The following is a 27,500-nucleotide window of genomic DNA, read 5'->3' on the forward strand; positions in this document are numbered from 1 at the left end:
CGGATTTCACTACTCTAGGTGCCTTCAGTGAATGGGACCATAAAGTATTTGTCCTTCTGTGGCTGGCTTATTTCACTCCGCATAACACCTTCGGAGTTCGTTCATGTGGCAGCACGTGTCAGAATGTCCTTCCTTTTTAGGGCTGAATAACACCCCGTTGCATGTATACACCACATTTTGTTCGGCCCTTCACCTGTGATGACCAGTGTGAAGCAGAGGAGTGACCGGGTCTCTGTATCCGATGAGCTACGGGCCATTATTGGTCTGGCACAGTATTTCATTTAGTTTGTTCCAATGAGAGATAAATTTTCCCCTAGTGAAAGGAACTTAACTGTATGTAGAGATTCTAAGTCAGTCTCGAGCCAACAGATTGTTGAATGAGGAACATTAAACTGAGTATCATTGTCGCGTGAAGGCTTTGAGAGACACAGATTTCAGCCCCCCCCTCCCCCCAGCTGATTCCGTAGGTCTGGGGCAGGGCCTGAGAGTTAGCATTTCTAGCACTTGCAGCCTTGGTGCTGCTGCTGCTGCTGCTGGTGGTCCCGGGGTCACACTTAGAGAACCGATGTTCTGTAGTATCGTGAGCCTCATCAAACTTGGCGTTTGACTTTAATTTGACCACAAGATTAAAATAAAATATTTCCCCAGGATGATTTCTGATTCATTTGAGTCACTCAAATTTGTTTTAATTACTGTTGAAGAGAGTGGGGTGTTTTGACATATTCTTTTCAATAGTATATGTCATGTTTTTTGTCCTTTTGTGATAGGTCTGAGTCTGTCAGTGTGACGGATTTTAAGTCAAGCTGGAGAAATGGGATGGCTTTTTTGGCCGTCATTCATGCCTTGCGACCAGACCTCATTGACATGAAGAGTGTGGAGCAGAGATCCAACAAAGACAATCTGAGAGAGGCCTTCAGCATCGCAGAACGAGAATTAAAAATCCCCCAATTGTTGGAACCAGAAGGTAAAGACACTTCTTTCTTTTTAAAACCATGTCCAGTGTGACGTTGATTTGAAGATGCTAATACCCGTATATAAGCAAACAGAACAGCATGTTCTTTTAGTCCTGGAAAGTTGAACTTAAACGCTTTGTTAAATTTCATGAAGTTAAGAATTTCTACCAGTTAGCTAACCTCAGTTACGCTTTGCTTCCTCTCTCTCTGTACTGTACTCTTTACAGGGACGTCTCCATGTGCAGCTCACACTTAGGACAGTTATGTTCACCTTCCTTGAGTTCTTTGGAATTCTTCTGCACAGGAGGTGTGTCTGTTCTCCTTCTGTTTATTTATACAACCCTTTATTTATGTCAGTATGGAGTCATGGATATTTCATACTTTGGGTTGTATTCAATACCACTTTATTGCTCAAATTAAAAAAAAATTTTTTTTAAAGCTCAAAGTTTTGGCCAGTGGGAGCTCTTTCAATTGGCTGCTGCACTCTTTTGACAAATCTCCACCAATGTGGCATTTGCTTGTTTGTTTTGGGGCATAGCCTCACTTTTTGGCAATATAAGATCCTCCAGGCTTATCTTGTATATTTCCTTCCCCAGTCCTGGGGCCATTTCTCCAATGAGCCCTGGTTCCTTTTACTGGAGAATGGTATGAGAAACCAAGATCATGCCACCGTATGTGCTCATTCTTATGGGTACTTAGCCTTTTAGGACTGCATTTGTTTTCAGGAGTTGAATTAGGTGATATTTCTAGGTTCACAATGATTCCATTCTTCTTTATATCAGGTTTGTCATTAGTCTGGTCCCATGTTGCTTGTTATTAATTCTTCTTATGTTAACTTTTCCTCTCATTTCCTTTCTTTGCTTCCTTTTTTCCCCTTTCTTTGTCTTTTCTCTTTCCTTTTTGGCTTTTCATTATCCTTGAATTTTTTCCATACTTTGTTCTATTCCCTATTTCTTAATTACTATATTTTTTAATGCTTCTTGCATATTTAAAAAAAAATTTATTGAATTTCCTGGGGTGACATCCTATATAATAAAAGCCTAATATGCTAAGTGTCTGACTGTTCGTTTGACCAGTCGCTATGATGCACACTGACCACCAGGGGGCAGACGCTCTGACTGGTAAGTTAGCTTGCTGCTGGGGTCTGGCTGATTGGGACTAGGTGAGACGCGGTCCCTCCCTGGCCCTGATCGTGCATTGATGGGGTCCCTCGGCCTGGCCTGCACCCTCTCGCAATCCACAGGCCAGGCTGGGGGACCCCACCATGCACCGGGTCTCTAGTTAGTTAATAAAATTATATTGATTTCAGGTATACAATTCTATAATACATCATCTGTATATTGTATTGTGTGTTCAGTACCCAAAGTCATGTACTTTGATTCTCCAAATCTATATTATTAGTATAAAATACTTGGTTGTTAAAATAACTAGGCAACCAATGGAATAGATTATATAATAAAAACGTATTTCCATTCTATGAATGATTGTCCATAATTCATTTTAAGTATCTTAAATATTAGATAAAAAATGTGAAATACACCATGATTATTTATGCAAACCAAATACCATAGTCATATTTGGATAAGGGAATTATCTTTTGATATAATTTGGTTAAAGCATTTAATCATTATGCATAGCTTCATACAATGAGCAGTTTTAAAAAAATCCTAGTTAAGCCAGTATCATTATTTTATGTATCTCTTTATTATATTTACATTTTTTTTCATTAAAAGATAGAATAACTCAACTCTTAGGATTCTTCCTTTTATGAAACCCCACCCCCAGCTTTATTGATACCTTTTTATGCCTACTGCCTAGGATTTTATTATTTGTGTAGAAATTAGATTTGCCTGCTCCTTTAGCTGTCTTAGCGCACTCGTTGGGTCCATGCAGAGTGTGTAGTACTCCCAACCGTAAGCTCCTTGAGGGGAAGATTTCTTAAGGCATCTCGATCTACTCAACTGTCTGTCATCTGCTTGATGAATGATTAAAGGGATGAAACATAAGGCCCCTACGCTGTACAGTAGTCCCTCTTTGTGACTTGCATTTGTTGGACCTCTATAAATATTTTTTGAATTAAGTTTAACTGAATTAATAAACAGAAGATTCTTTTCCCCAATAATTTTCATTGGTTGTTTTTGGAACATTACGTGTATATTTTGTTTTGACATATTATAATCCCTTTTTGTGATTTTTGTGATCTACCTAATTTATTATATGTCTGGGAAAGTTCTACAGCTAAGGAATTTATAATATTTTTATAAACTTTGTTTAATTCAACATTTTCTAAATTTATTTCATCATGGACTCTGTCAGTGAAGCATCAAACTTGGCCCATAGAAGCCTCTCAGTGAATATATTTGTTCCATGAATGAACGAATAATAACGTGTGGATGTCTTCTTAAAAAATATGTCTTTATTGATTATAGAGAGAGGAAGGGAGGGAGTGAGGGATAGAAGCATCAGTGATGAGAGAGAATAATTGATCAGCTGCATTCTGCACACTCCCTATTGGGGATTGAGCCTGTAACCGGGCATGTGCTCTGACCGGAATCAAACTGCGAGCTCCTGATGCATGGGTCAATGCTCAGTCACTGAGCCACACCAGCCATGCTCTTGTGGACGTGTTGAAAATATGTCTTTTCATACAAAATGTATTTTTGGGAAAGTTTACTGAATATATGCTGAGACCACTGTGTCAGGAAAGGATTCCAGTTGCTTTATGTTGCTACCCTCCTGGTGGAGTTTCTGTACTGTGTCTCTGGAAAGCGGAAGGCTTTCTTTCCTCCTTTCCACCCTCCCTCACTGCTTACGCTCCCATCCATACAACTTGCATAGTAGTCATTGAGGCTGTGCATGTACTGCTGCCAGGAGTCAGCTGAGCTCTGTTTGGCTCTAGACCTAAGTCCTTAACCACTGCTGTCTTGGAGCAAGAGCGAGTGGCCAGAGATGGCATGGCTGGTTGACTGCTTTGGTTCATTTCAAGGCTGTTTATGGCATAGCCTGTCTTGAGTGTTAATAACAGTGAACGACATCGATAGCTAAGTGACAGTGTGGCGTGCCTTGCAGATGTGGATGTTGTCGATCCCGATGAAAAGTCAATCATGACCTATGTGGCGCAGTTTCTACAGTATTCAAAGGACGCACCTGGGACCGGAGATAAAGCTCAGGTATGTCTTTATAAGTACAAATCAAGCTCATTTTTGTCATACCCTACTAATGGTTTAATTTTTAAAATTGAGCTTAAATTTGCATATTGAACTTAAATGTTCAGTTTTGAGTTTTGACAAATCTATATACCTACATAAATCATACTACAATCATAATGTAACAGATTTCCGTGACCCAGAATGTTCCATTGTCTCTCTTTCCTGTCTGAAGTCCGCACCCCAGGCAACCAGTATTCCAATTTCTTTCACTGTAGAGTAGTTTTGCCGGTGTTTTTGTTGTTTTTTCCCCCCACTCATATATGGAGTTGAGTGAACAAACTGAACTGTCAAGCTAAATAGAGACAGACTCATAGACCGAGAGCAGGAAGATAGATCTGGGGTAGGGTCAGGTTGAGGGATTGAGCAAAAAAGAAAAAAAAAAGAGAACTCATGGACATGGACAACAGTGTGGTGATTTTGGGGGTGGAGGGTGTGGATGGGGGTGGAAGAGGACATAGAGGGGATAAATGGTGGTGGAAACAATGAAGAGTTTATTTGAGCCAGACTGATGACATATATCAGGAAGTAAGATCTCAAATGCTCTTACCTGCTCTTTTTTTTTAGTTAAAAGTGGTAATTTATTAAACGGTGATGAATTGCCTAAAACAGCTTTAGATAGGCACTATATAGTACATATTAAGTTAGCAGGCTTTTTAAAAATTCTAGCACTATCAAATTTTTGTCTATTGTAATTTTTAACAGTTTTATTGAGTTGCAATTTACATATCATAAAATTAAACCATGTACAATTTATAATTCAGTGATTTTTAGTTTATTGACATAGTTGTGCAACCCTCACCATAGTCTAATTTTCCATATTTCTTTTCTTCTTTTTTTTTTAATCCTCACCCGAGGATATTTTTTCATTGGTTTCTAGAGAGAGGAAAGGGGGGAGGGGGGACGGTGCGCGGGGAGAGAAACATCAACATGAGAGAATGAGAGAGACACGTTGATTGGTTGTCTCCTACTTATGTCCCTACTAGGGCTTGGGAACCTGTAACCGAGGTACATGCCCTTGACTGGGATCGAACCCGCAATCCTTCGGTCTGTGGGCCAACATTTTAAGGACTGAGCAGGGCCATATTTCTCTTTTACCTGTTTTTTATTTTCATAAAAATGGAATTATATAATTCATAAAAATGGGAGCATTGCATTCTACTCTTAATCCTTGCTTGTTGAAATAGTGTTGAATTACAGTTAGATTGCCATTTGATTAGTCACTTTTTTCCATTGACTTTTTAAACAAAATGTTGTAGGTGAAATTTCATAAAAATCACTGAGCTGAAAATATATATTTACTAGAGGCCCGGTGCACGAAACTCATGCACTCGGGAGTGGGGGTCCCTCACCCAGGCCTGCCACCCTCTTGCAGTCCGGGAGCCCTCAGGGGATGTCCGACTGATGGCTTAGGCCTGCTCCCCATGGGGAGCAGGCCTAAGCCGTCAGTCGGACATCCTTAGCGCTGCCATGGAGGCAGGAGAGACTCCCACCACCGCTGCTGTGCTCTCCAGCTGTGAGCCCAGCTTCTGGCTGAGCAGCGCTCCCCCTGTGGGAGTGCACTGACCACTAAGGGGCAGCTCCTACATTGAGTGTCTGCGCCCTGGTGGTCAGTGCGTGTCATATTGACCAGTCATTCACCATTCAGTTGATTTGCTTATTAGCCTTTTATTATATAGGATTCTGCTTCTGTAAAGATAAATGAGTGCTGTGAACTTAGTAAATATGTTTGAATATTATTTTATCTTTTTTAAAAACTACTTTCTCAGTAGTTTACAAGTAGTCATATTATTGCATTGTATTTGACAAAGTTAGGCCTGTGTTTTTCCATCTGTTATGTTGAGGCACCAAGCGGCTTGTTGCTGACTCTGGAAGAGAGGCTCAAGCTGAGACTCGGATTTATAATACAGTTCATTCATTTCTGACCTACTGAGAAGCTATCCTTTCCTAATTAATTTTCATATTAAAAAATAAAATTAAAAATTCAATCACCCATGAAACGATGCAAAAATATACAGAAAGTACTCTTTTTTTTTTTTACTTTATATAAAAAATACTCTTAATAGGAAACAAAAGCAAATGAAGGTTAAAGGAGAATGGAAATAAGATGTAGCTTCTTTTGCTTTTTCCTTCTTACAGTAAAATTTGCTCCCAAAGTAGACAAGTTTACCAGCTAAGCAAGAATCTAAGGAAAAATGATTGTTTCTCACTTCCTTAGGATAGCAAAACCAAGTCCTTTAGTAGTGTTATTTTTAGGATCTTTAAAATATTCAAGGTATTTTTGATGTCAGTGTGTTTGATGGACGTGGGCATCTCTTGAATTAACCCATATTTAGATGTATTGTGTCAGGGCACAAAAAATACTTTCCTCCCACCTTCTAATTTCTTCTGGCTGGGCTAATGCTCAAACAGCCTGAGACGGATTAACAGGAGGAAATGTCCAACATGCATTACTGATGTACCTGTGGGGGGGCCATAAGAATATGAGGCCCAAAGCCGCATTGGGCAGTTGAGGTTTATTCTTCATTCTGGACAAAGGAGAGGGAGGCAGGGGTCTGGGATTTTAAAGGCAATTTATGGGTTGATGTAAAAGAGCAAACATGTGGTAAACAAATTCCTCCTGGGCCACCCAGGAACAGTGGGATCCAGGGTGGAGTCTAGCAAACAGGCTTTGCTGGATTTTTCCTGTCGGCTCCATTTACTGTATATTATTGTTTCCAGAGAATCGAACTCCCCTGTCGTTGGTGGGATCGAGGTTCTTGTGATAGCTTCAGAAAATGAATTTTCTGAGATGCACACGGGAGGATGAGATGTGGAAAAAGGCTTTATTTGTTTGCAATTATATTCCTTGGTTTCCAGAGTCCCATGCCCTTTAAGCCAGTGCAGCTGGGGTTCCAATAAAGCCAAAAGCACGGCCAGTGTTTAATCCATGGTGCAGCCACGTATGGTTCACCATTCACGCTAATTAAAGCCCATTAGTTCATTAATGCGGTGTCCCATGTGGATGCAGGAGAGCACATTTCTCTGCAACACCAGTCAGGAGCCCAGTGCCTGAGAGAGAGTGGCTCCTTTGTCTCAAAGTTTAAATATTTAGGTTTCACTTCCTTGCAGTGGCAATGCCTGTTCTGGCCGCCATCTCTTTCAGGTGTGATTGACTGGCACTCAGACCTTACTGGCATGTGTCTATCTGGTCTTCCCTTTCCTCCTTTAAACACGAAGGCAGCGCTTCCTTCCTTTAAACAATTTTCCCCCCTCTCTGTATTCCTTTAGGGAAGTAAGGGGACGGTCAAAGGTTCTTTCTGAATCTTGTTCCTTAATAACCTGCTTAAAATCAATATGCCATAAGGCACATTTTTGGGTGGGAAAAGTTTGGTTCCCCTCAATTGGAAGCCAGTATTCTGAAATGCCTGTTTTAAATAAGTAACTTAGAATAATGTTCTCTAAACTTGAAGAACAATGGAAATGTATAAGCCAAAAAAAAAAAAAAATTGGGGGGCTTGCTTGCCCTGATTTTTTTTTTTTTTTTAGCATATTATCTTCAGATGCTAGTTTCAATCCCTTTTAAAATGTAAGGTGTTATGTCAACAAGCAAAACTGCTCTTTGGCACAATGAGTCACTGGTGTGTAATGATTACATTATTTCACTAATATTTGAAGTTGTTAATTTTTATTGTTAAAAAAAAATCAAGTGTGTTTAGGATAGAATTTTAAATGTGCAGATGTGTGAATTTCAGGGGACGATGAAAGATGTTATGGCCTGGTTAACGCAACAAGAGAAAAAACTACAGAAGATGCTAAAGGAATCAGAAAATGAGACCTACTGTAAAAAGTATGAAGTAAGTATGACTTATTTTTTAAAAAAATTAACTCATTTCATTCTCATCAGAAGGTAGGACTATGACTAATGCCAAGTATGACTTTAAAGCAGTGATGGCAAACCTTTTGAGCTCTGCGTGTCAGCATTTTGAAAAACCCTAACTTAACTCTGGTGCCGTGTCACATATAGAAATTTTTTGATATTTGCAACCATAGTAAAACAAAGACTTATATTTTCGATACGTATTTTATATATTTAAATGCCATTTAACAAAGAAAAATCAACCAAAAAAATGAGTTCGCGTGTCACCTCTGACACGCGTGTCAGGTTCGCCATCACTGCTTTAAAGGGTAATTGATTTGCCGTTTACACTTATGGAAGAGTGGGATGTTTTCAGAAAAAGCCTTTCAGAATTAATTATTTAAATACTAAGTTAACAACTTTTAAGACTGAATTCTAAGACTTGCAGATTTTAATGTGCATTTTAATCACCTGAGGGATCTTGTTAAAACGCAGATTCAAATTTAGTAGATCTTGGGCAGGGCCTGAGATTTGCATTTTCAAGGAGTTCCCAGGTCAAGCTGCTGCTGCTGCTGTTGGTGGTTCTAAGAGCACTTTGAGTAGCAAGGTTTTAGAGCAAGCATGTCAAACTCGCTGCCTGAGGGCTGCATGTGGCCCACAATGAATATTTTTGTAGCCCAGCCAATATAACAGTATTTAAGAAACGTTTTAATAAAAATTTTGTAACTTAATTTTTACAGTATCCTGTTATACATAATCTCTATATATAAAAGGCTAAGTGTCTGTCAGTCTGACCGGTAGCTATGACGCACACTGACCATCAGGGGGCAGATGCTCACTACAAGAGCTGTTTTGATTCGCACTGGCCATTTAAAAATAAACGGCAACACAGACCTGGCACTGACAAACCAACACTTCGCTTCCTCCAAGTGGGATATAGGCCCCGTCACCACCCCGGAGAGACACCCCACCAAATCGCAGCCAAAGCTGCCAAGACCCCAAGGCGCAAAATGCGCCCCACAGCCCAGCCCAGCCCGGAAGCAGTGGCTATGGGCGCCGGGTAATGACATCACATAGCTACGCCCAGCTTCCTCTCCCTAGCGACTAGCCTCCTTGGAGTTTCTTCAGTCCAGGAACCCAACTTGCTTTATAACCAGATGCAAACATTTTACAGTTTAACCAAATGTCTGTGAAGTGTTTTCCCGTGTCTCATCTCATTTGATTCTCACAGAAGTCCTGGAGTAGGTAGATAGGAGACTTGGTAGAATCCTATTTCCTTTTCATTAGCAAAATGTGAATAGTGATATTAACAGATTTCTTCTAATTAATTTCCTTTCCATGTGCACAAATCCATGCACTGGGACACTAGTTATTAATAATGAACTACAACGTTCGCTAATGACTGATTACTATAATCATCTTGCATTCATTTCCCTTACGTGCCTTATGCGTAGGCTCACCATTTCTCTCTACTAACACTAGCAGCGAATATTTTAGCAGCCAATTGCCATGTCATTTGTCTTGGACTGACTTGTTTGGTGTGTGCAGCAGGAAATATTTCGCTTTCAGAGAACAAGAAAAACAGGTTTATTTGTGCAGTTATTCAGTGTCTGGTAAGTTAATGTTCAAGAAAAAATATTAATTTTTATTAAAGTGTTCTGTTATTTTATGTTAACGATTACTCATTTATTTCAGCCCTTTGTATTCAGCATGTCTCTATCAAAATAAACCTACGTTTCTATCAAAATTGAAGCTTTTGGGTTTTTTTGCGGCCCACATAAACTTAAACTTTGTTTATTTGGCCCGTGTTAGCCTTTGAGTTTGACATGCTTGTTTTAGAGCAAAGATAGGCAAACTGTGGTCTGTGGACCCCACCACCTATTTCTCTAAATACAGTGTTATTGGAATATCGCCATGCCCCATTAAAGGATTATCTGTGGCTGCTTTCACGCTATAACCCCAGAGTAGCATAGTAGCTACTGAGACCATTGGTCCATAAAGCCCAAGATATTTACTATCTTGCCTCTACAATAAAAGTTTTATAATTCCTGGTCTAGAGCAGACCATAATTTTCAGAGTGAGTATTGAATGAAAGAAAAATCAGGAAATTGGGAATGGGGCCATCACAGAATTACTAACAGGAGCCAAAGTCAAGGTTCCGCAGTCCTGTTTCTTAGAATCCACTGTCCATGTAACTCTGTCCTCCCTGAGTCTCCATCCTGAATGAGGTGGAGATGCTCTCATGTCCCTACATAGCTCATGGCACCTCTGGGCCCCCATTTCCCTATCTGTTAGGGAGGAAGTTGGATGACTCCAGCCTTTCCCACAGTAACATTCAGTGGATTGTGTGGCTTGCCCACCACACCATCCTTTCTGGTTTGGAGCCATTGGAGAAGGAGGGGATCAGGTATTCTCACTTTCCTTTCGTCTGAACTGTGTAGAATGCTTGTGCTTCGTCCCTCTTCCCTCTGGTCTGCTACGTTTTTCATTGACAAGATGCTCAGCGTCTGGTGAAGTGCCTTGCTCTCATATATGTTTTTGGATTTAGTAATGTGCCACCAATTCAAGTTTCTTAACTAAAAGGCTTTATGAAGTTAATAATTATCAGAAAGAATTAAAATATTTTAATCCTTCAGTTTGCTCGTAAAATTTAATTAAAAATGCTACTAATGCCCTAACTGATTTGGCTCAATGGATAGAGCGTCAGCCTGCGGACTCAAGGGTCCCAGGTTCGATTCCGGTCAAGGGCATGTACCTTGGTTGCAGGCACATACCCAGTGGGGAGTGTGCAGGAGGCAGCTGATCGATGTTTCTCTCTCATCGATATTTCTAACTCTCTATCCCTCTCCTTTCCTCTCTGTAAGAAATCAATAAAATAAATTAAAATAAATTCTACTAATAATGATGGATAATGTTTTAAATTAAATTCTATGGAATTGATGACTCTTGCACACCACTATTTCACACAAATCTAACCAAGAAAAGTTTTATTTATTAACATTTTTAGATCAGAGACAAAGTATTTTCTAAGGTCTGTATAAGATGACTTGAGAAGAATTGGCTCAAACTCCTCAAAAACCATTTAAAGATAAGTTTTTATTTATTTTAGAGAGAGAGAGAAAGGGAGAGGGAGAGAGAGAGCAAAACATTGATAAGAGAAGAAACGTCGATTGGCTGCTTCTTGCATGCCCCCTTCGGGGAACTGAGTCTGCAACCTAGGCATGTGTCCTGACCAGGAATGGAACCAGTGACCTCTTGGTGCATGGGATGATGCTCTCCCAACTGAGCTATACCAATCAGGGCTCAAAACCATTTATACATTGTGACTGCTGTCATATATTCTCACTTTCTCTTACTGTTATTTTGTTGTGAACACATGTTTGGGAAGGACAAACAAACTCACATTTTCCATGTGCCGTCCTGAGTTGTCCTCTAGAACTGAGGCTCCTTGCTTCTCCATTCTAATACAAATCCAACAGTACTGATGTGAGACCAGTCTGCAGCCTAGGTCCCTATGACGGCACCTGACTTATCCGGGGGTACTGGAGAAAGAAACTGGATCAGTGAGAGGATCCTGAATTTAGGGAATTTTACCTTTGTCTGAGTAAAAACTTAAATATAACCTATAGCCATGGACCTTTCAGTTACAGTTGACATTTTGTAAACTGATTTGAACATTTCAGTCTTTAAAATATTCTTCTAATTGTAGAGTCTGCTGTCCTTTTTGGAGTCCTTCAGTGAAGGAAAAAAACCCGTTTTGGACATCCTGTCGATGAAAGGGAATCTGGATGAGCTGAATGAAGATCAGCTACAGTTGAGAAGAGCCTGGGATGGCCTCAACTACCAGGTTGCTATGTTATGTTAATTAGAAGAACATTTTCATTGGGCAACTTTGTTTGTTGGAAGAGAACTTCAGATTTCCATGAGGAATTCTTTAAAATACAGGATAGATGCTTCAGCAGAAAGTTGGGAGAGTGCTCTTAGTATTTTCTCCATGGTCTCATTTGGGTAGCGGTTGATATTTAAGTAGGAATTTATAGTATTCTACTTAGAAAAAAATCGCATGCTTATCAAGTTCTTAGGTTTGTCATCAATTCTTGGCTTGTCTCGTCTCGGTAGATTAGCCACATTCTGATTCACTTGCAGCTTCCTCTCCACCATGGACCAGTGTCATGTGTCACTATCAATAGAAGCTCAAAGGGGGTTGGGATAAACCCAGAGAGATATGTAAGGATGAATGTGTGTATGTGTGGCTGAATATATCTGTGTTATTTCAGTCTGAATTACCGCCCAGGATATGGTGCATATCGGTGCACATATTATTTGCACTTGAAATGAACATGTATTTTGTAAGTTATTGGATATAGTGTTCTAAAAATATAAATTAAGGTGATTGATAGTGTTTAGATTATCTGGTCTTGACTGACATTTTGTCCAGTTCTATCAGTTGTATCCTTCCTTTAATTCTGTTAAATTTTGCTCCATATATTTTACACTTTGTCATCAGGTGTGTACATTTATGGTGGTTATATCTTCCTGAGGAATTGACATTTTTACTATTATGAGATATTCCTTTTTTATCTCTGGCAGTATTGCTTTTCTTGATGTCTACTTAATCTAATATCAGTACAGTCATTCCAGTCTTCTCTTGCTGATTGCTTCATTGACTTTCAACCTACTTGAGTGTTTATATTTAAACTAGAGGCCTGGTGCACGAATTCGTGCATAGGTGGGGTCCAGCCGGCCCGCCCCGATGGGGGCCAATCAGGGCTGGGCCGGCAGGGGTTAGGGGCTGCGGGAGGTTGGCTGGCCAGCCCCACCCCTGATAAGGGTGAGGGGGACAATCAGGGGCCAGGCCGGCCAGGGGGAGGGGCCGCAGGAAGTTGGGGGGGCAATCAGGGGCCCATTGGGCTGGTTGGCCACCGCAGTGCGTATCATAGTGATCGGTTGTTCCAGTCGTTCTGCCATTCCGGTCGCTTGGCTTTTATATAGATTGCATCTCATATAGGCAACATATAGTTGGATCTTGCTTTCTATTCACTCTGATAATCTCTGCCTTTTGACTGAAATGTTTAGTCATGTAATCATTAATGTAATTATTGATATGGTTCAATGTAGGTAACCATTTTACTCTTTTTTTGTGTTTATTTCCTCTGTTTTTTTTTTTGTATTTTTATTCTTTTTCTTCCTGTCTCATTTTAGATTGTAAATATTTTTAGAATTCCATCTTAATTGATTGGCTTTTGAGCTCTATATCTTTCTATTATATTTTTAGTGGTATTACAATATACATTCTAAAATGTTTACAGTCTAAATAACTTCTAAGTTATTGTATAACTTTTTAAAATGTAGCAACTTGCAATTAAATTGATTCATTTATCTCTCATATTTTATGCTATAGTTGCTTTGTATATAAATATGTATACATGATACAGACATGCATTTTAAAGTCCCCAAGACCATGCTATATATTTTTGTTCAAAAACAGTCATGTTAAAGAAAGTAAGAGGTCAAATTAGTCTTTTATATTTACCTAGATATTTACCATTTCCAGTGTTCTTCATTTCTTCAAGAGATTTGAGTTTCCATCTGAACTTACTTTCCTTCAGCCTGAAAAACTTCCTTTAACTTATAATGCAGGCCTGTGGCTGACAAGTTCTTACTTTTCTTTGATGTCTAAATATCTTTATTTGGCCTTCATTCTTTTTTCTTCTTTTTTGATATCTTTATTGCGGTATAGTTTACATACCGTAGAACTCACTCAGTTTAAATGGATAATTAAATGATTTTTAGTGAATTTACAGAGTTGTTACACAGATAGCATGACCTGCAAGTCAAAAACGCTCTTCGGCCCTGGGAAAGTTTGCCGATCCCTGCTCCAGGCTCCTGGCCATCAGCAGTGGCAGCCTGTTTTAGAGTACATTGTTCACACCATTTCCGAAGAGTGTCAAATAGTATTCTGGTGGCTTCAAAAAGCCGCCCTGTCAGCGCTCCTACGTTCGGAGAAGTAGTGCAGCTCCAGAAATCTTCCCACCAGTGTCTGTGCTCATTGATCCTTAGCTCTGACGGTGACCCCTTGAAGAGCGCGGGCTCTCTGTTCCAAATCCTCCGCAAAACAGACATATTGTCTGTACAGTTCAGGCTGCCCCAGGCCACAGAGACCTGACCTGATTTTCTGACTATGATTTGGAAAAATTACCCCAAATAATGAGAAAAAACCATAGAAAGAACTATTTTGCAAGGTTGAGTGCTGCAAATTAATAGTACGTAGAAAATCCATCCCTTCGGTAGAATGAAGCTCATTTTCTTGGTGTGGGAAAATGTGGCATAGTAATTTTAATGTCGTCAGGTGTATAACAGAAAATACCATCTAGATAGTTTCTGGTTCAGTTGTTTGAGAACCCAGATATCTCAAAGCTTCCTAGTAAGAGGTTTCATTTTAAGCCTGCTATGAAGAATAGCAACATTATGTTATTTTGACCTGACAAGATCTTATAGAAATTTTCTTGCCTGGTGGTCCAGGCAAGAGCTGTAACTTTTATTCCAACAGGGAGAAAGAAAGGGCAGAGCCATGTTATCTATGTTAAGTGAGATAGGAGTGGATAGAAAGGTAAACGTCGCCTTTTATCTTTCCTCTCCTGACTACTTCATGGAGGGCAGCTCTGAGTCAGAAAGCACATATGGGGTTTCATTCCAAAAACATGCAGCTTTCTTTTCGTTGTGAAAAGAATAACAGCGGACTTAGAGGTATTATTTGTAGCCTCTCTTTAACTCAGTCATATATCAATTTTCTACTTTGTTTTTTTGTTAAATGCACCCAAAAATTCAGATATAATAAAAATGCATCTAATTTGCTTATATTAAAAACTTAACATAATGAAACTTTTTTCATTGTTTTTCTAACTGGAGGCTTAGCGATATACCATTAGTGATTTAAGATTATAGAATTGTCTTTTGCCATATGCTTTTTGAGAAAATAAACTTGCAAGACAATTAAAGCAAAACAAAGTACTGCTTGGTATTACTTATATGTGGAATCTAAAAACAATGTCAAACTCAGAAACAGAGGAGAAAAGTGATTGCCAGGGACGGGGAGGTGAGGAAATAGGGAGAGGTTGGTAAAAAGGTACAAACTTTCAGCTAAAAGGTGAATAAGGTCTGAGGGTCTAACGCAGAGGTTCTCCACCTTCTGGCCCTTTAAATACAGTCCCTCATGTTGTGACCCAACCATAAAATTATTTTCGTTGCTACTTCATAACTGTAATGTTGCTACTGTTATGAATTGTAATGTAAATATCTGATATGCAGGATGGTCTTAGGCGACCCCTGTGAAAGGGTTGTTCAACCACCAAAGGGGTCGCGACCCACAGGTTGAGAACCGCTGGTCTAACATAAAACATGGTGACTATAGTTGATAACACTGTATTATATCATTGAAATTTGCTAAGAGAGTAGAACTTAAGTGGTCACACACACACAAAAGATAAGATAAATATGTGAAGCAATGGGTGTGTTAATTACATAGATGGTGGGAAACATTTCACAATGTATATATATATCAAATTACCACAATGTATACTTTTAATATCTTACAATTTTATTTAATTATACCTCAGTAATGATGAAAAAATGCGGAACAAAATGCAAAAACGATAATATTTAATACTTCTATTTTATGAACAGTTCCATTTGACTGCCTTAAAGGAGCCTAGCTTTGTCCTAATTTTTGACATCTTATTCTTGGGTAGTTGATTGTTGTTTTTTTTTATATTTGCCTTGCATGTAGTAGGTACCCAGTAAAAGTTTTTGAAGGAATGATAAATCAAATAACCCATATAAAATTCAAACTTTGCTTATTCTTTTCTCTATAGAAAAACAATTTAACTGTAAGAATAGTGGCATTTCATTTAGTAGAAATATAACGGAAAGAGAAAAGAATTAAAACATACGATCAGTAGAGGAAATGATTTGAGTGAAACAAATTTTGATTTGTGCTTGATCTCATAGGGGTGTCTTTGAAATGAGAATTCCAAAAACGCCATAAAAGAACCATATGGATTCAGATAAAAAAAAATCACATTCTCAATAGGGTCACCAAGAAAGGTGGTGACTTCGGAGCTGCATGTTTATCGGACTTAGGAATTCTGGTCATTGGTGTTGAGTTCGTGCACTGGCACCTCTGCCTGGCTTTATTATATTGCTGACCACATGTTCCTGCAACTGTGCACTTATCTGCTTCTCCCACTTGGTGGTCCAGGCAAGAGCTGTAACTTTTATTCATCTGTTTAATCCTCAGATATAGAAGATGGTATTAAACTTACTGCCCCTTCATGGCAGTTGGGTCTGCACCAGGCCCAGCTCTTGCTTTTATTCACTTGTTTAATTGTGTGTTTATTTCCTTTTGTACCAATCCCTTCCTTTCTCCTTAGGTCAACACTGTGAGGTCCTTAGTGTGTGTCTTTTTATTTTATGTTTTTGCAAAATGCGTGTTGTGTTTTTGTGTCCATCTATTTTTAAGTTGTGTAAATTGATGTTATATATTAGTCTGTTTCTTACTTTCTTTTTTGAGTATATTTACCCTGTGCCACGTGCATACATCTAAGTTGTGTCTAGCTGCTGCCAGTACTCTGTGGTGTGTGATCACGTCCCCTGTCCACTTCAGAAGTCTTCTGTATCTTTATCCCCACCGCTTAGCACAGTAGATTATTCCTGTTTGTTCAGTGAATGAATGAATGAATGAATGAGTGAATGTGTGAATGAGTGAGGATGTGAGTTTCCATGGTACTTAGTAAGGGGAAGGGGCAGCAAGAGTGAGAGCTGGGGGTGCAGTCAGTGTTTGGGGAAATCTGTAGTTGGCAGCTGTGTGATTTGTGTGCACGTAGGGATTGGTGGGAAGGCCGAGGAAGAAGGTCGCCTGCATTGTGGGGGGTTTCAATGAAGGACAGATATTCAGGAGATGTATGGAGATATTTGATGTGAATATACAATTAGGGCACATGAGGAAATTTAATCTATCAATCTGTTTGCGAGGTGTGGTTGTAATGTCAGAGAGCACAGGGCATACAACATTTGAATCTACCCATGCTTGAGGGGTGCTTTCAATATTTCTAATTTCCCTCTCATAACTGATGATGGATTTATCAAAGCATTTGTTTTTATTCTTGCGCCCTCTTCTCCTGCAGCTGTTAAATTATCTTCTCGATCAGCAGTGATCTTTAGAACTAAGAAGTTTATCCATTGATAAAGATTTCCTTAACTAACGGATCAGAGAAACTTTAAAGAATTAAATATAATATGTGCGAAGAAATAAACTAGAAGAATGTCTGCTGAAGAACATGTTCCCCTCCTTTTTTTTTTCAGATTAACGTGTGGAAAACAAAGCTGAATGATGACTTGCCTTCTCCCCTCCACCAAATCGAAGCTTGGCTCCGGGAGGTAGAGGGGCTCACAGAGACTGACTTGCCCACCTCCCACGATTACTATGAAGCCATAGCGCTAATGGAAGAGAAGATGGCTTTATTCAAGGTTGGAAAAGAAAAAAGAAGCATTGAAAAATCTATACTTTGTTAAGACTGCTCTTGAGAGAGACTTTGTCCTGGCAAGAAGGGAAGGAAATACAGTGGGTATTTTAGGGTAGTTTAGAATTAGTCCCTTGGGGAGACACGAGACCTGAAAGGTAACTTCATGTTCTTCATGAACATTGTGCTAGTTTAAGGTGGAAACAATAACATTAGAACCAGTGAGTTCTAAACCTACTGAAAGTCTGACAGAAAAGGAGGGGAAACTGGTTTAAATGTGGGAGACTGGGTTCTCACTAAGAAGTCATGAAGAATTTGGTATATGAAATAAATAGCATTGCAGCAAGAGATGGGAAATACCCCAAACCAAAAGTTTTTAATAATGCTTTCGCCAAAGAAACTGCAGTCTGCCTCTCTGTAAAATTGATCTAGTTTAAGACATTTATGATGAAAATATTTATTCAGAAACATCTTAGTTAAAAATAAAACACTTATAATTTTAAAAAAAGATGCAATGCATGCAGAGAGCAAATGAGATGAACAAGCCCTCAATTACACTGTTTGACAATAAACCTCGCCCTGTCATGCTAAATGTCTCTGCAGAGTCTGACGGATCAATGTGACTGTCACTTGAGCACTCTCCTGGCATTTGAAAATAGAGATGAAAAACAGTTGCCGTTGGTACCAGCTTACAAATTGGAGGAAATGCAAAGACGGTTTGTAACACCTCACAGCTGCTGAAACCGTTCATGTTTGAGCACTAAATTGTGCAATAGGGACCAGAAAAGATTTTTAGATAATTTCTGACAAGTATTCTTTAAATCTTGATAACCGTACCTTGCTGTTTGACGGAATAGTAACACACTATCAGGCTAACATACTTTCTATTAGATGGTAGGATGTGGTGGTAGAAAAGTTCTGCATTGCAGTCAGAAACTGAGCTCTGTATCTTGTTTTCGGCCAAGTTCCTCTGCCTTTCTGAGCATGTGTGCTCATTTGTGAATATAGGTTAATGATGGTCACCGTGTTCCTGCCTCACAAGGCTACGGGGTGAAATAGGGGGTCCATGAGAGCACTTGATAAACTCTCAAATATACTACAAATATAAAGATTATATAATTGATGGTGGTCCGCATCACCTTCTCTTTTCTCGTTATTATTTATTTTTTAATTAATTAATTTTTAAAATTGATTTCAGAGAGGAAGGGAGAGGAAGAGAGAGAGAGATAGAAACATCAGTAATGAGAGAGAATCATTGATTGGCTGCCTCCTGCACGCCCCACACTGGGATCAAGTCCGCAACCCGGGCATGTGCCCTGACCGGGAATTAAAATCAAACCAGGACCTCCTGATTCATAGGGCCATGCTCAGCCACTGAGCCCTGGGCTGGGCTCTTTCCTCATTATTTATAAGCAACTTATTAGAATGATAATAAGAAGGTATTTGCCTTAATAATGAAAGCTGTTTTTAATATGTCCATGTTGAAGTTATAGTAGTTGCATTAAGTTATGCAGGAGTTTTCAAATTTAGTAAAATATTCTGGGTATTGATGTTTTATTATAGAATTTCTCAACAGGGTTATAATTTCTTGAGAAAATGTTCCGTTACATGTTTTCACCTTAGAAATAATTACTATATATCTAGCCACAATGTTCGTTTTACTTTGTTTAAAAAAGATTTGAGGATACATCTGAGTACCATGTGTTTAAAAGAAAAAAGTTAGAGCCCCAATGTTTTTAAAATGCCACATGTCTGACATTTGGCCCATAATATTAAGTTAAATTCTAAAACCGGCACTATTTTTCAGAATCAACAATATTTCGGGGAAAAAATTCATCCCACTTCTAGAATTTCATTACTATAAGTGCTCAGTCCTTGGTTTGCTCGATGAAGTGAAATCAAAATTGAAGGCTTGGAACATCAAGTATGGGAGCAAAGAGTCGGTGGAATTGCTGCTGGAAGACTGGCATGTAAGCCTTTTATTTCATGCCTTGGAAACTGTTCTCTATATCTGGGTGCTGGGTTTGCGTTTTCCTTTGGCACAATTTCCCTTTATCTTTTCAGGTTTCCAGATGGGTTTTTTGGTAACTTCCATTAGCTTAAATGTTGCCTGGAGAAAAGAATTACAGGCATCAGGAAAGAGTAAGAAAGAAAAAAAAGTATTATTTACTACAACAGGGGAGCTTGAATTAACCTGTTAACACAATAGTTAGAGAAAGTTTCAATGTTATTTCCATTAAAAATTTCTATTTTCACTTACTGGATATCTTTTGCCCCACCCAGATAAATGGTTTTGTCCAAAAATTAAATTTTTTCTTAGAACATTTTAATCTTAGCTTATCAGGTATTTTTTTTAAGTTCTTTCTTTTTTATTTTTCTGTTTTGCTCAATTTAGCCTTTCAGTTTTCAGAGTGGGAAAAATAGCACATTTTGCATTGAGGCTTTTTGTAGGGAGAGAGTTTAGCTCTTGAAATTTATAGGAAAAAATATAGCAAATGACTTAAATATAAGTGTGGTCATTAGTAAATTAAAACTAAAGCATCCTAGGAATGTCATTTTTACAGTTAGTCCTTGTCATCATACTTGCTGTTTCCCTCTTTTTGGAATGAGGGGCAAAAAGAATAATCCAAGGTTGTAAATTTTAAGTACAAAAACTGAAAAACATGAAGAGAGATATATTTACAAATATGATTTAAACACCGTACATTCTCAAATAGAAAGAATCATTCTAAATTAGACTAGATTTTGGATATTTTATTTCATTTCTTTCTTTGATTACTTTTCCATTTAAGTAAGCATACAATCAATACATGATAAGTATACAAAAATATCAGTTATTGATTAATTGCATTTTTCCATAGCATTCTTTGCTTGTATAGGACACATAATAATTTAGTTAATTGTAATTTCTTAAATGTTTTTGCAAGATGGATTGTATCTTTTTATAACATACTGTAAATTTATCTAATAAAATTATTCAATATTAAAAAATACTGGTACATGAAATAAGAGAAACTGATACAGATTCTGCAATATTAGTAAATATGTCAGGTAGAGGGTTTTGAGATTGCTATAAATACTTCACGTGCCTTTTCCCACCAGAGGAAACCATTGTGGAACCATATCATCACATTAAGGTGAACTTTTTAGGTTTCATACCAACGTAAGGTTCATACTCACACTTACGGTTCCTAGAACTTAACTTTCTCTCCTCGTGAACTGCTCTTCTTCTTTTCCTACCCAAATATGTAGGTTAAAGCCTTAAAGAAATTTTGGTGCCTAAGTGTTTCATCAATGTTTATATGTTTATGTCTGGATTTCTTTGCGCATTTAAAAAAGTGTAAACTGTCAATATGTTTTTTTCCATCTCCCTTTCCCCAGAAATTTATTGAAGAAAAAGACTTCCTAGCTCAACTTGAATCTTCTTTTCAGAAATGTGAAGAAATTCATAAGAATTTGGGTAAAGTTATACAGTTACTTTTTGATGGAATAGTCACTTAAAAATAGCATTTTATCTCTTTAACTTTCTTTATACCTTAACTAAAGGCCTGGTGCACGAATTCGTGCACTGGTGGGGTCCCTTGGCCTGGCCTGGCCTGGCCTGTGGGGATTGGGCTGAAACCTGCTCTCTGAGATCCCCTAAGGGGTCCTGGATTGCGAGAGGGTGGTTCTTGCGTGACACCTTGGAATCGGGCTCCCTCTTTTCTGGTTCCGGGTGTGTCACCCAAGAACCGCAGCTGCCAGGTCACCGCAGCTCAGCAGCTCCTGCGTTGAGCATCTGCCCCCTGGTAGTCAGTGCATGTCATAGCTACTGGTTGGCTGGTCGAACAGTCGGCCTATTGGCTGGTTGCTTAGGCTTTTATATGTGTAGATGTTTTATTTTTTTATTAATTGAGAAGAAACATCTATGTGAGAGAGAAACATTGATCAGTTGCCTCTTGTGCATGCCCCTGACCCAGGAGCAAACCCACAACCTGGGTATGTGTCCTGACTGGGAATTGAACCTGAAACCTTTGGTGTAAGGGGTGACACTCCAACCAAGTCACCTGGCCAGGTCTACCTTAATGTTTTACATGCATGTTTTCTTTGGAAAATTCTTGCATTTACTTTTAATATTGTCAGAGTACATACTTTTTTTGCCACTGTTAATATGCACATGTTTTTCTTAACAGTATTTTATTAATAAAAAACTGTTCTCTAAAATTACTTTTTGTTTTGTTAACATTATAGGTGGAGAATATCAGAATGTTAGTGAACAATATACGATGATGGAACATAATATTTCTATGTGCAGAAAAAATATAGATAATGTGAAGTCCACGCTGCAGAAAGTTCTGGCATGCTGGACTACTTACACGGAAAAACTCTGCTTCCTAAAGGCTTGTTTTGAGGAGACAAAGAAGGAACAAATTACAGAGGTATTTACAGTCCAATAGCATCTGCTCAATTGTACTTTTTAGTATTGTTTGGAGACCCTCATTTTCAGTCCAAAAACTAGGTGCCAGGGAAGAATAAGCTCAACTGTTAGAAAATTCTCCATGGTTCAGAAAGAGTTCAGTTTCTTCCTAATGAAACTGCCAAAGACATTTTCTCCTCAGTATAGGTTTTACACACACACACACACACACACACACACACACACAGCTTTATTGAGGTATAAGTTACATACACATTATAGCTTTTGGAAGATTGATTACTACTTTTTTTCTTTTTTTTTTTTTTAAATATATTTTTATTGCTTTTTCACAGAGAGAAAGGGAGAGAGAGAGAGAGAGAGAGAGTTAGAAACATCGATGAGAGAGAAACATCGATCAGCTGCCTCCTGCACATCCCGCAACCCAGGCACATGCCCTTGACCGGAATCGAACCCAGGACCTCTCAGTCCGCAGGCTGACGCTCTATCCACTGAGCCAAACCGGTTTCGGCTACTTTTTTTCTTTTTAAAGAAAATAAAAGACTTAGAGTAGTGGATAGCATAGAGACACATTTAAAATAAATTGATGCTTTAAAAAGTTTAATTTTTCACTTGAAACAAAATAGCGTCAAATAGAACACATGAAAAATAAGAATACATTCAAATACATATATAGTACAGGGCGTGGCGAATAGAAGGTATGATAAGTTTTGGTTTAATGACTGAAAAAAAGTTTAATTTTTCAATTCAATACTTTTTATTTCCTTTTTATTATATTTATTGGGGAGTCACTGGTTCACCGAATTAAACAGGTTTCAGGTGCACAATTCTACAACACGTCATCTGTACACTGCTTTGTGTGTTCACCAAGTCAAGTCTCCCATGCCTCCTCCACTTCCCCCTGGCAATCACCGCACTGTTGTCCATGTCCATGAGTTTTTTCCTTTTTCTTTTTTGCTCAATTCCTTTAGTCCCTTCATTCAATTCTTTTGAGCTCTAAACCCTTTCTGAGTTTCTAGAGGAGGGGAATCAAAATACTTTGGACTTCTGTGGAGAGGTGTGGAAGGAATTTTAGTGTAATTCGTTATTGTTTCATTTGCTATTGATGTAACACTTAGTTTTATGATTCCTCTCTGAAGTAGGATTTGTCTTCTTCTGTTGCAAATGGATATAGCTAGCCTCTCAGACTAAACATTTTCCAGGTAGAAACTAAAATTACTCAAACAGAAAAGAGGCTGTTTACATGAAAGTAAAATTTATCTGTGAGTGAGCACAAGAAGAGTATTTGAGGACTTAGTGAGACGTTACTTCTCCCTGCCACCTATATTGAGATTAGAAAAGCATATCTTTGCCTTTCAACAGTTGTGTTTTTATTTTTTATTTTTATTTATTTATTTATTTATTTTAAAATATATTTTATTTATTTCAGAGAGGAATGAAGAGGGATAGAGAGATAGAAACATCAATGATGAGAGAGAATCATTGATCGGCTGCCTCCCGCACGGCCCCCACTGGGGATCAAACCTGCAACCCAGGCATGTGCCCTTGACCAGAATCAAACCCGGGACCTTTCAGTCCACAGGCCGATGCTCTATCCACTGAGCCAAACCGGCTAGGGCAACAGTTGTGTTTTTAAAGTTCTTTTATTAAGATTCCCATAACTCTGAGAAAAATAACACTTTAAGTCTTGCAGTTCCCACACTCTGTGCTAAGGTGCCCTAAGCTGCCAAAGAGAACTCTTTAAATGAAAGAGAAATTTTTTAAGTTTAAAGGTAACTTAAATTTTGAGGGAGATACAGCAAGACTTGTCTGTTACACTATGCAAATTACTACTAAGTTTTTTGGACCTGGCTACTTAAAAACGAGAGCTTTTAGATGATTTTTCTGAGTCCATGAAAATATCACTGAAAATTACAGTGCCACCCTGAAAAAGTTTGAGAACCTTTGCTCTCGGCTCACCAGCCACTTAGAAAGGGGGAAGATCAGGTGCTTCCGAAGAGCCCAGGACCCGGAGTGTCAGACAGCTGCTGCCTGCCCGTTAGTGCTCAGGGATGAAGAGCTAGATCAGTACGGACGGGAGCATCCGCTAAAGGGCGGTCAGGATCTCTGCAAAAGCCTCACGTTTGCTGGCAGTCAGCCTGGGTAAAGATCTGTTTACAGATCATAGGAAGACAAATACTTTGTCGTTAAAATGTCATGTTGCTTATGTTTTATGCAGGTTCCTTCTGAGACACTATCCCAGTGGAATCTTGAACACACCACTTTAAACGAAGTGGGCCACTTCTTAATTCAAGTCAGCAATGATGAATTTGGATCATCTATTTCTAAAGAACTGAGAAGGCTGAATAAAAGATGGAGAAAGTTTGTTACAAAAACTCAGCTCGTAAGTGTTGGGTTTTTGTGGGGGTTTTTTTTGGTAACAGCTACATTGAGATAAAAGTCACATACCATACAACCCATTCATGTGTATGATAGTGGTTTTTAGTATAGTCAGAGCTGTGCTGCCATCCCCATAATCAGGACAATTTCATCACCTCATAAAGAAACTCTGTACCCATTAGCAGTCACTCTCCACTTTCTCCCACCCTCCTCAGCCTTAGGCAAGTGAGAAATCACTTTATGTCTCCACAGAGTAGCCTATTTTGGATATTCACACAAGTGGGATCATATGATATGTGGTCTTTTTTTTTTTTTTACTTAGTGTAATGTTTTCAAGATTCATCCATGTTGTAGCATATATTAGTTCTTTATTCCTCTTTACTGACAAGTAATAATAGTCTATGGTATGGCTAGACCACATTTTATTTATTCATTGATTGGTTGATTTGGCTTCTTTCCACCCTTTTGACCATTATGAGTAATGTTGCTGTGAACATTCATGTGCAAGTTTTTGTGGGGACATATAACATACAACTCTCTAGTGAATTTCTTTTACCATTAACGAATAATGTTAAGTTTTTTGCATACTAGATTTCAAGCTCCTGAGAACATGCACTGAGCTTTATTTATCTTTATATTTGTAATAGTGCTTAATAAAAGCAAACCTTCCATAATTTTTGAGTTTAAAGTATTAAATTATTCTTATTCTTAACAATTTGAGACTGAGGTGTTTTATGGGAAATGCTTCTATTTTAAAATATATTGAATATATTATGTCCATTTATTATGGGTACAGTAATAATATACCTTAGCATAAAAATATAAGCATTAAGTTTTATGACATTAATTTCTTCTAGGAAATGAAACTGCCACTTATAAAAAAGCAGGAACAGCCTGTTATTGGTAATTCTGAAAATATGCAGCCATCTAAAGAAGAAAAACCAACTGTTGACTCTCTAACAGATACTCCGTTAGCACTTCCTGAAAACCACGACCAGAATATAAAGGTGAAGTAGTTATACTTTGTCACATTTGTATACAGAAATAATTCAACTGCGCTGTTTTCTCTGGAAAAACCCATATTGTTGGAACAGTGGTGTGACTATTCGATAATATTTAAAATGTAATCACGTTCCAGTAAAATGCGTAAGTGGCTCCTTTCCTGAAGTCTTCCTCAGCGTCAGTGCTGTGTCTCAGGGGGAGGGGCTTCCCCGACATGCCAGAGCAGCCGGACTGCTCAGTGTGGAAAGGGAGCTGGGCTTTTCTCCCTTTGCTTCTGACCGGTGCTTAGACGTGGTCCAGCTTTAGGTAGCCCCCAGCCTGTGTCTTGCTTCCTTTCCCTAAAATGGGGAGACCTGTGGTCTTTATTTGTTGCTTTGTTGGGTAATTAAGAGGGTGCTTATAGATAAGAACGTCTTATCTATAAAGAAACAAAGCAGCCAAAACCGGTGTGGCTCAGTGGATAGAGCGTCGGCCTGCGGACTGAAGGGTCCCGGGTTCGATTCCGGTCAAGGGCATGTACCTGGGTTGCGGGCACATCCCCAGTGGGAGATGTGCAGGAGGCAGCTGATCGATGTTTCTCTCTCATTGATGTTTCTAACTATCTCTCTCCCTTCCTCTCTGTAAAAAATCAATAAAATATATTTTAAAAAAATAAAAGAAACAAAGCATAAAAATCATACACGGGTATCATACCTGTGGTTTTGGAAATGTGCCTTCTTCAGAATAATGACTTACACAGTTTTACTTAAGAATGTAATATTGAACTGGTTTTGGCCAGCGGCCATGATGGACTGCTTAGAAGACTAATCAGATAAAATCTTGAAAGATCTGAATTTGTGCAAGATGCTTTTAGAATAGAAGAATATAAAGTAGTATATTCTTCTAATACATTTAAAATATGATCTGGTAAAAAGAACAGCTTTAAGAATGAATATGTCATGTAAAGCTGTGACATATTGAGGGATTATTCATGGGAAAAGGCTAAATTTTTTTGAAATTTGATTCTGTCTCTTCTTGAGGATGTTTTGAAACTACTATTACTAACAACTGTATTTAATTAAATTGTATACGAGGTTTAGAAATGTTTTTATAGAATCAGTACCCTAATTTTCTAAGATTTTTATCTTCTTATATGTAAAATGGAGACCATAGTAATTAGCTGACAGGAATGATATTATCATTAGGAAAATACATGTGGCCCTGGCCATGGAGCTCAGTTGCTCAGAGCATCATTCTGATATGCCAAGGTTGTGGGCTCACTCTCCGGTCAGGGCACTTACAATAATCAACCAATGAATGCATCAATAAGTGGAACAACAAATCGATGTCTCTCTCTCTATTCTTCATATCTCTCTCTCTCTCTCTCTCTCTCTCAAATCAGTAAGTCAAAAATTTAAAAAAGAAAATATATGTGAATAAATCTTTTAATATTTAAAGTGATATGTACTATCATAAAATGTTTTTATTGTCCAAAACTAAGTCTTAAGTCATTAATATATGCTGAATTAGCACCCTTTGGGGAAAAAAAGAGATAACTTTTTAAAATTGAAAATTATTTTAGGATGTAAACATTGACTTTTTTTTAGTGATAATTTTGAATGTTGTAGGCCGGGGAAGAACATGAAAAAGAAAAAGAAGAATTCACAGGGCAACTAAAAGTGGCTGAAGAGGTCGAAAAGCTCATTGGAGAAGTAGAAATCTGGGAGGCAGAAACCAAATCCGTTTTGGATCTTCTGAGACATAAAGATGATGTAGATCCTTCAATGGAAGAATCTTTGCAGGTATGAGGGTAAAAGCATTAAAAGGACAGCTTTCATGGCTGTAGACCGAAGTATTAAGATAACGAACAAGTTTGAGAGTAAAGAGTAATATGACTGTTTGAATTTTCTTAGTTGGGAGTTTTTTTGTTTTGTTTGTTTTTGTGTTTTTTTTTTTAAAAATACATTTTATTGATTTTTTACAGAGAGGAAGGGAGAGAGATAGAGAGTTAGAAACATCGATGAGAGAGAAACATCGATCAGCTGCCTCCTGCACATCTCCCACTGGGGATATGCCCGCAACCCAGGCACATGCCCTTGACCGGAATTGAACCTGGGACCCTTCAGTCCTCAGGCCGACGCTCTATCCACTGAGCCAAACTGGTTTTGGCAGTTGGGAGTTTTTTAAATAGCATGGATTCTCATTCCTGAA

At 38.4% G+C, this 27,500-nt stretch overlaps 1 protein-coding gene across 13 annotated transcripts in view; it reads left to right on the top strand.

Moving 5' to 3' along the window:
* Positions 1-27,500, top strand: part of SYNE2 (spectrin repeat containing nuclear envelope protein 2) — a 301,595-nt gene that overhangs the window by 78,528 nt on the left and 195,567 nt on the right. For all 13 annotated transcript variants that reach the window (XR_004967589.1, XM_036309562.1, XM_036309545.1 and 10 more), the window contains 12 exons: positions 768-964; positions 4,023-4,123; positions 7,894-7,995; positions 11,707-11,844; positions 17,358-17,522; positions 18,119-18,231; positions 19,323-19,485; positions 20,897-20,975; positions 21,746-21,933; positions 24,148-24,312; positions 25,166-25,315; positions 26,918-27,091. Coding sequence is in view for 12 of the 13 variants with exons in the window: in XM_036309562.1 (XP_036165455.1) it covers positions 768-964; positions 4,023-4,123; positions 7,894-7,995; positions 11,707-11,844; positions 17,358-17,522; positions 18,119-18,231; positions 19,323-19,485; positions 20,897-20,975; positions 21,746-21,933; positions 24,148-24,312; positions 25,166-25,315; positions 26,918-27,091 (1,735 nt within the window). In the remaining variant the exon portion in view is untranslated. The remainder of the gene's footprint in view (positions 1-767; positions 965-4,022; positions 4,124-7,893; positions 7,996-11,706; positions 11,845-17,357; positions 17,523-18,118; positions 18,232-19,322; positions 19,486-20,896; positions 20,976-21,745; positions 21,934-24,147; positions 24,313-25,165; positions 25,316-26,917; positions 27,092-27,500) is intronic.

Source organism: Myotis myotis, unplaced genomic scaffold, assembly GCF_014108235.1.
Source record: "Myotis myotis isolate mMyoMyo1 unplaced genomic scaffold, mMyoMyo1.p scaffold_m19_p_1, whole genome shotgun sequence".
NCBI lineage: Eukaryota > Metazoa > Chordata > Mammalia > Chiroptera > Vespertilionidae > Myotis > Myotis myotis.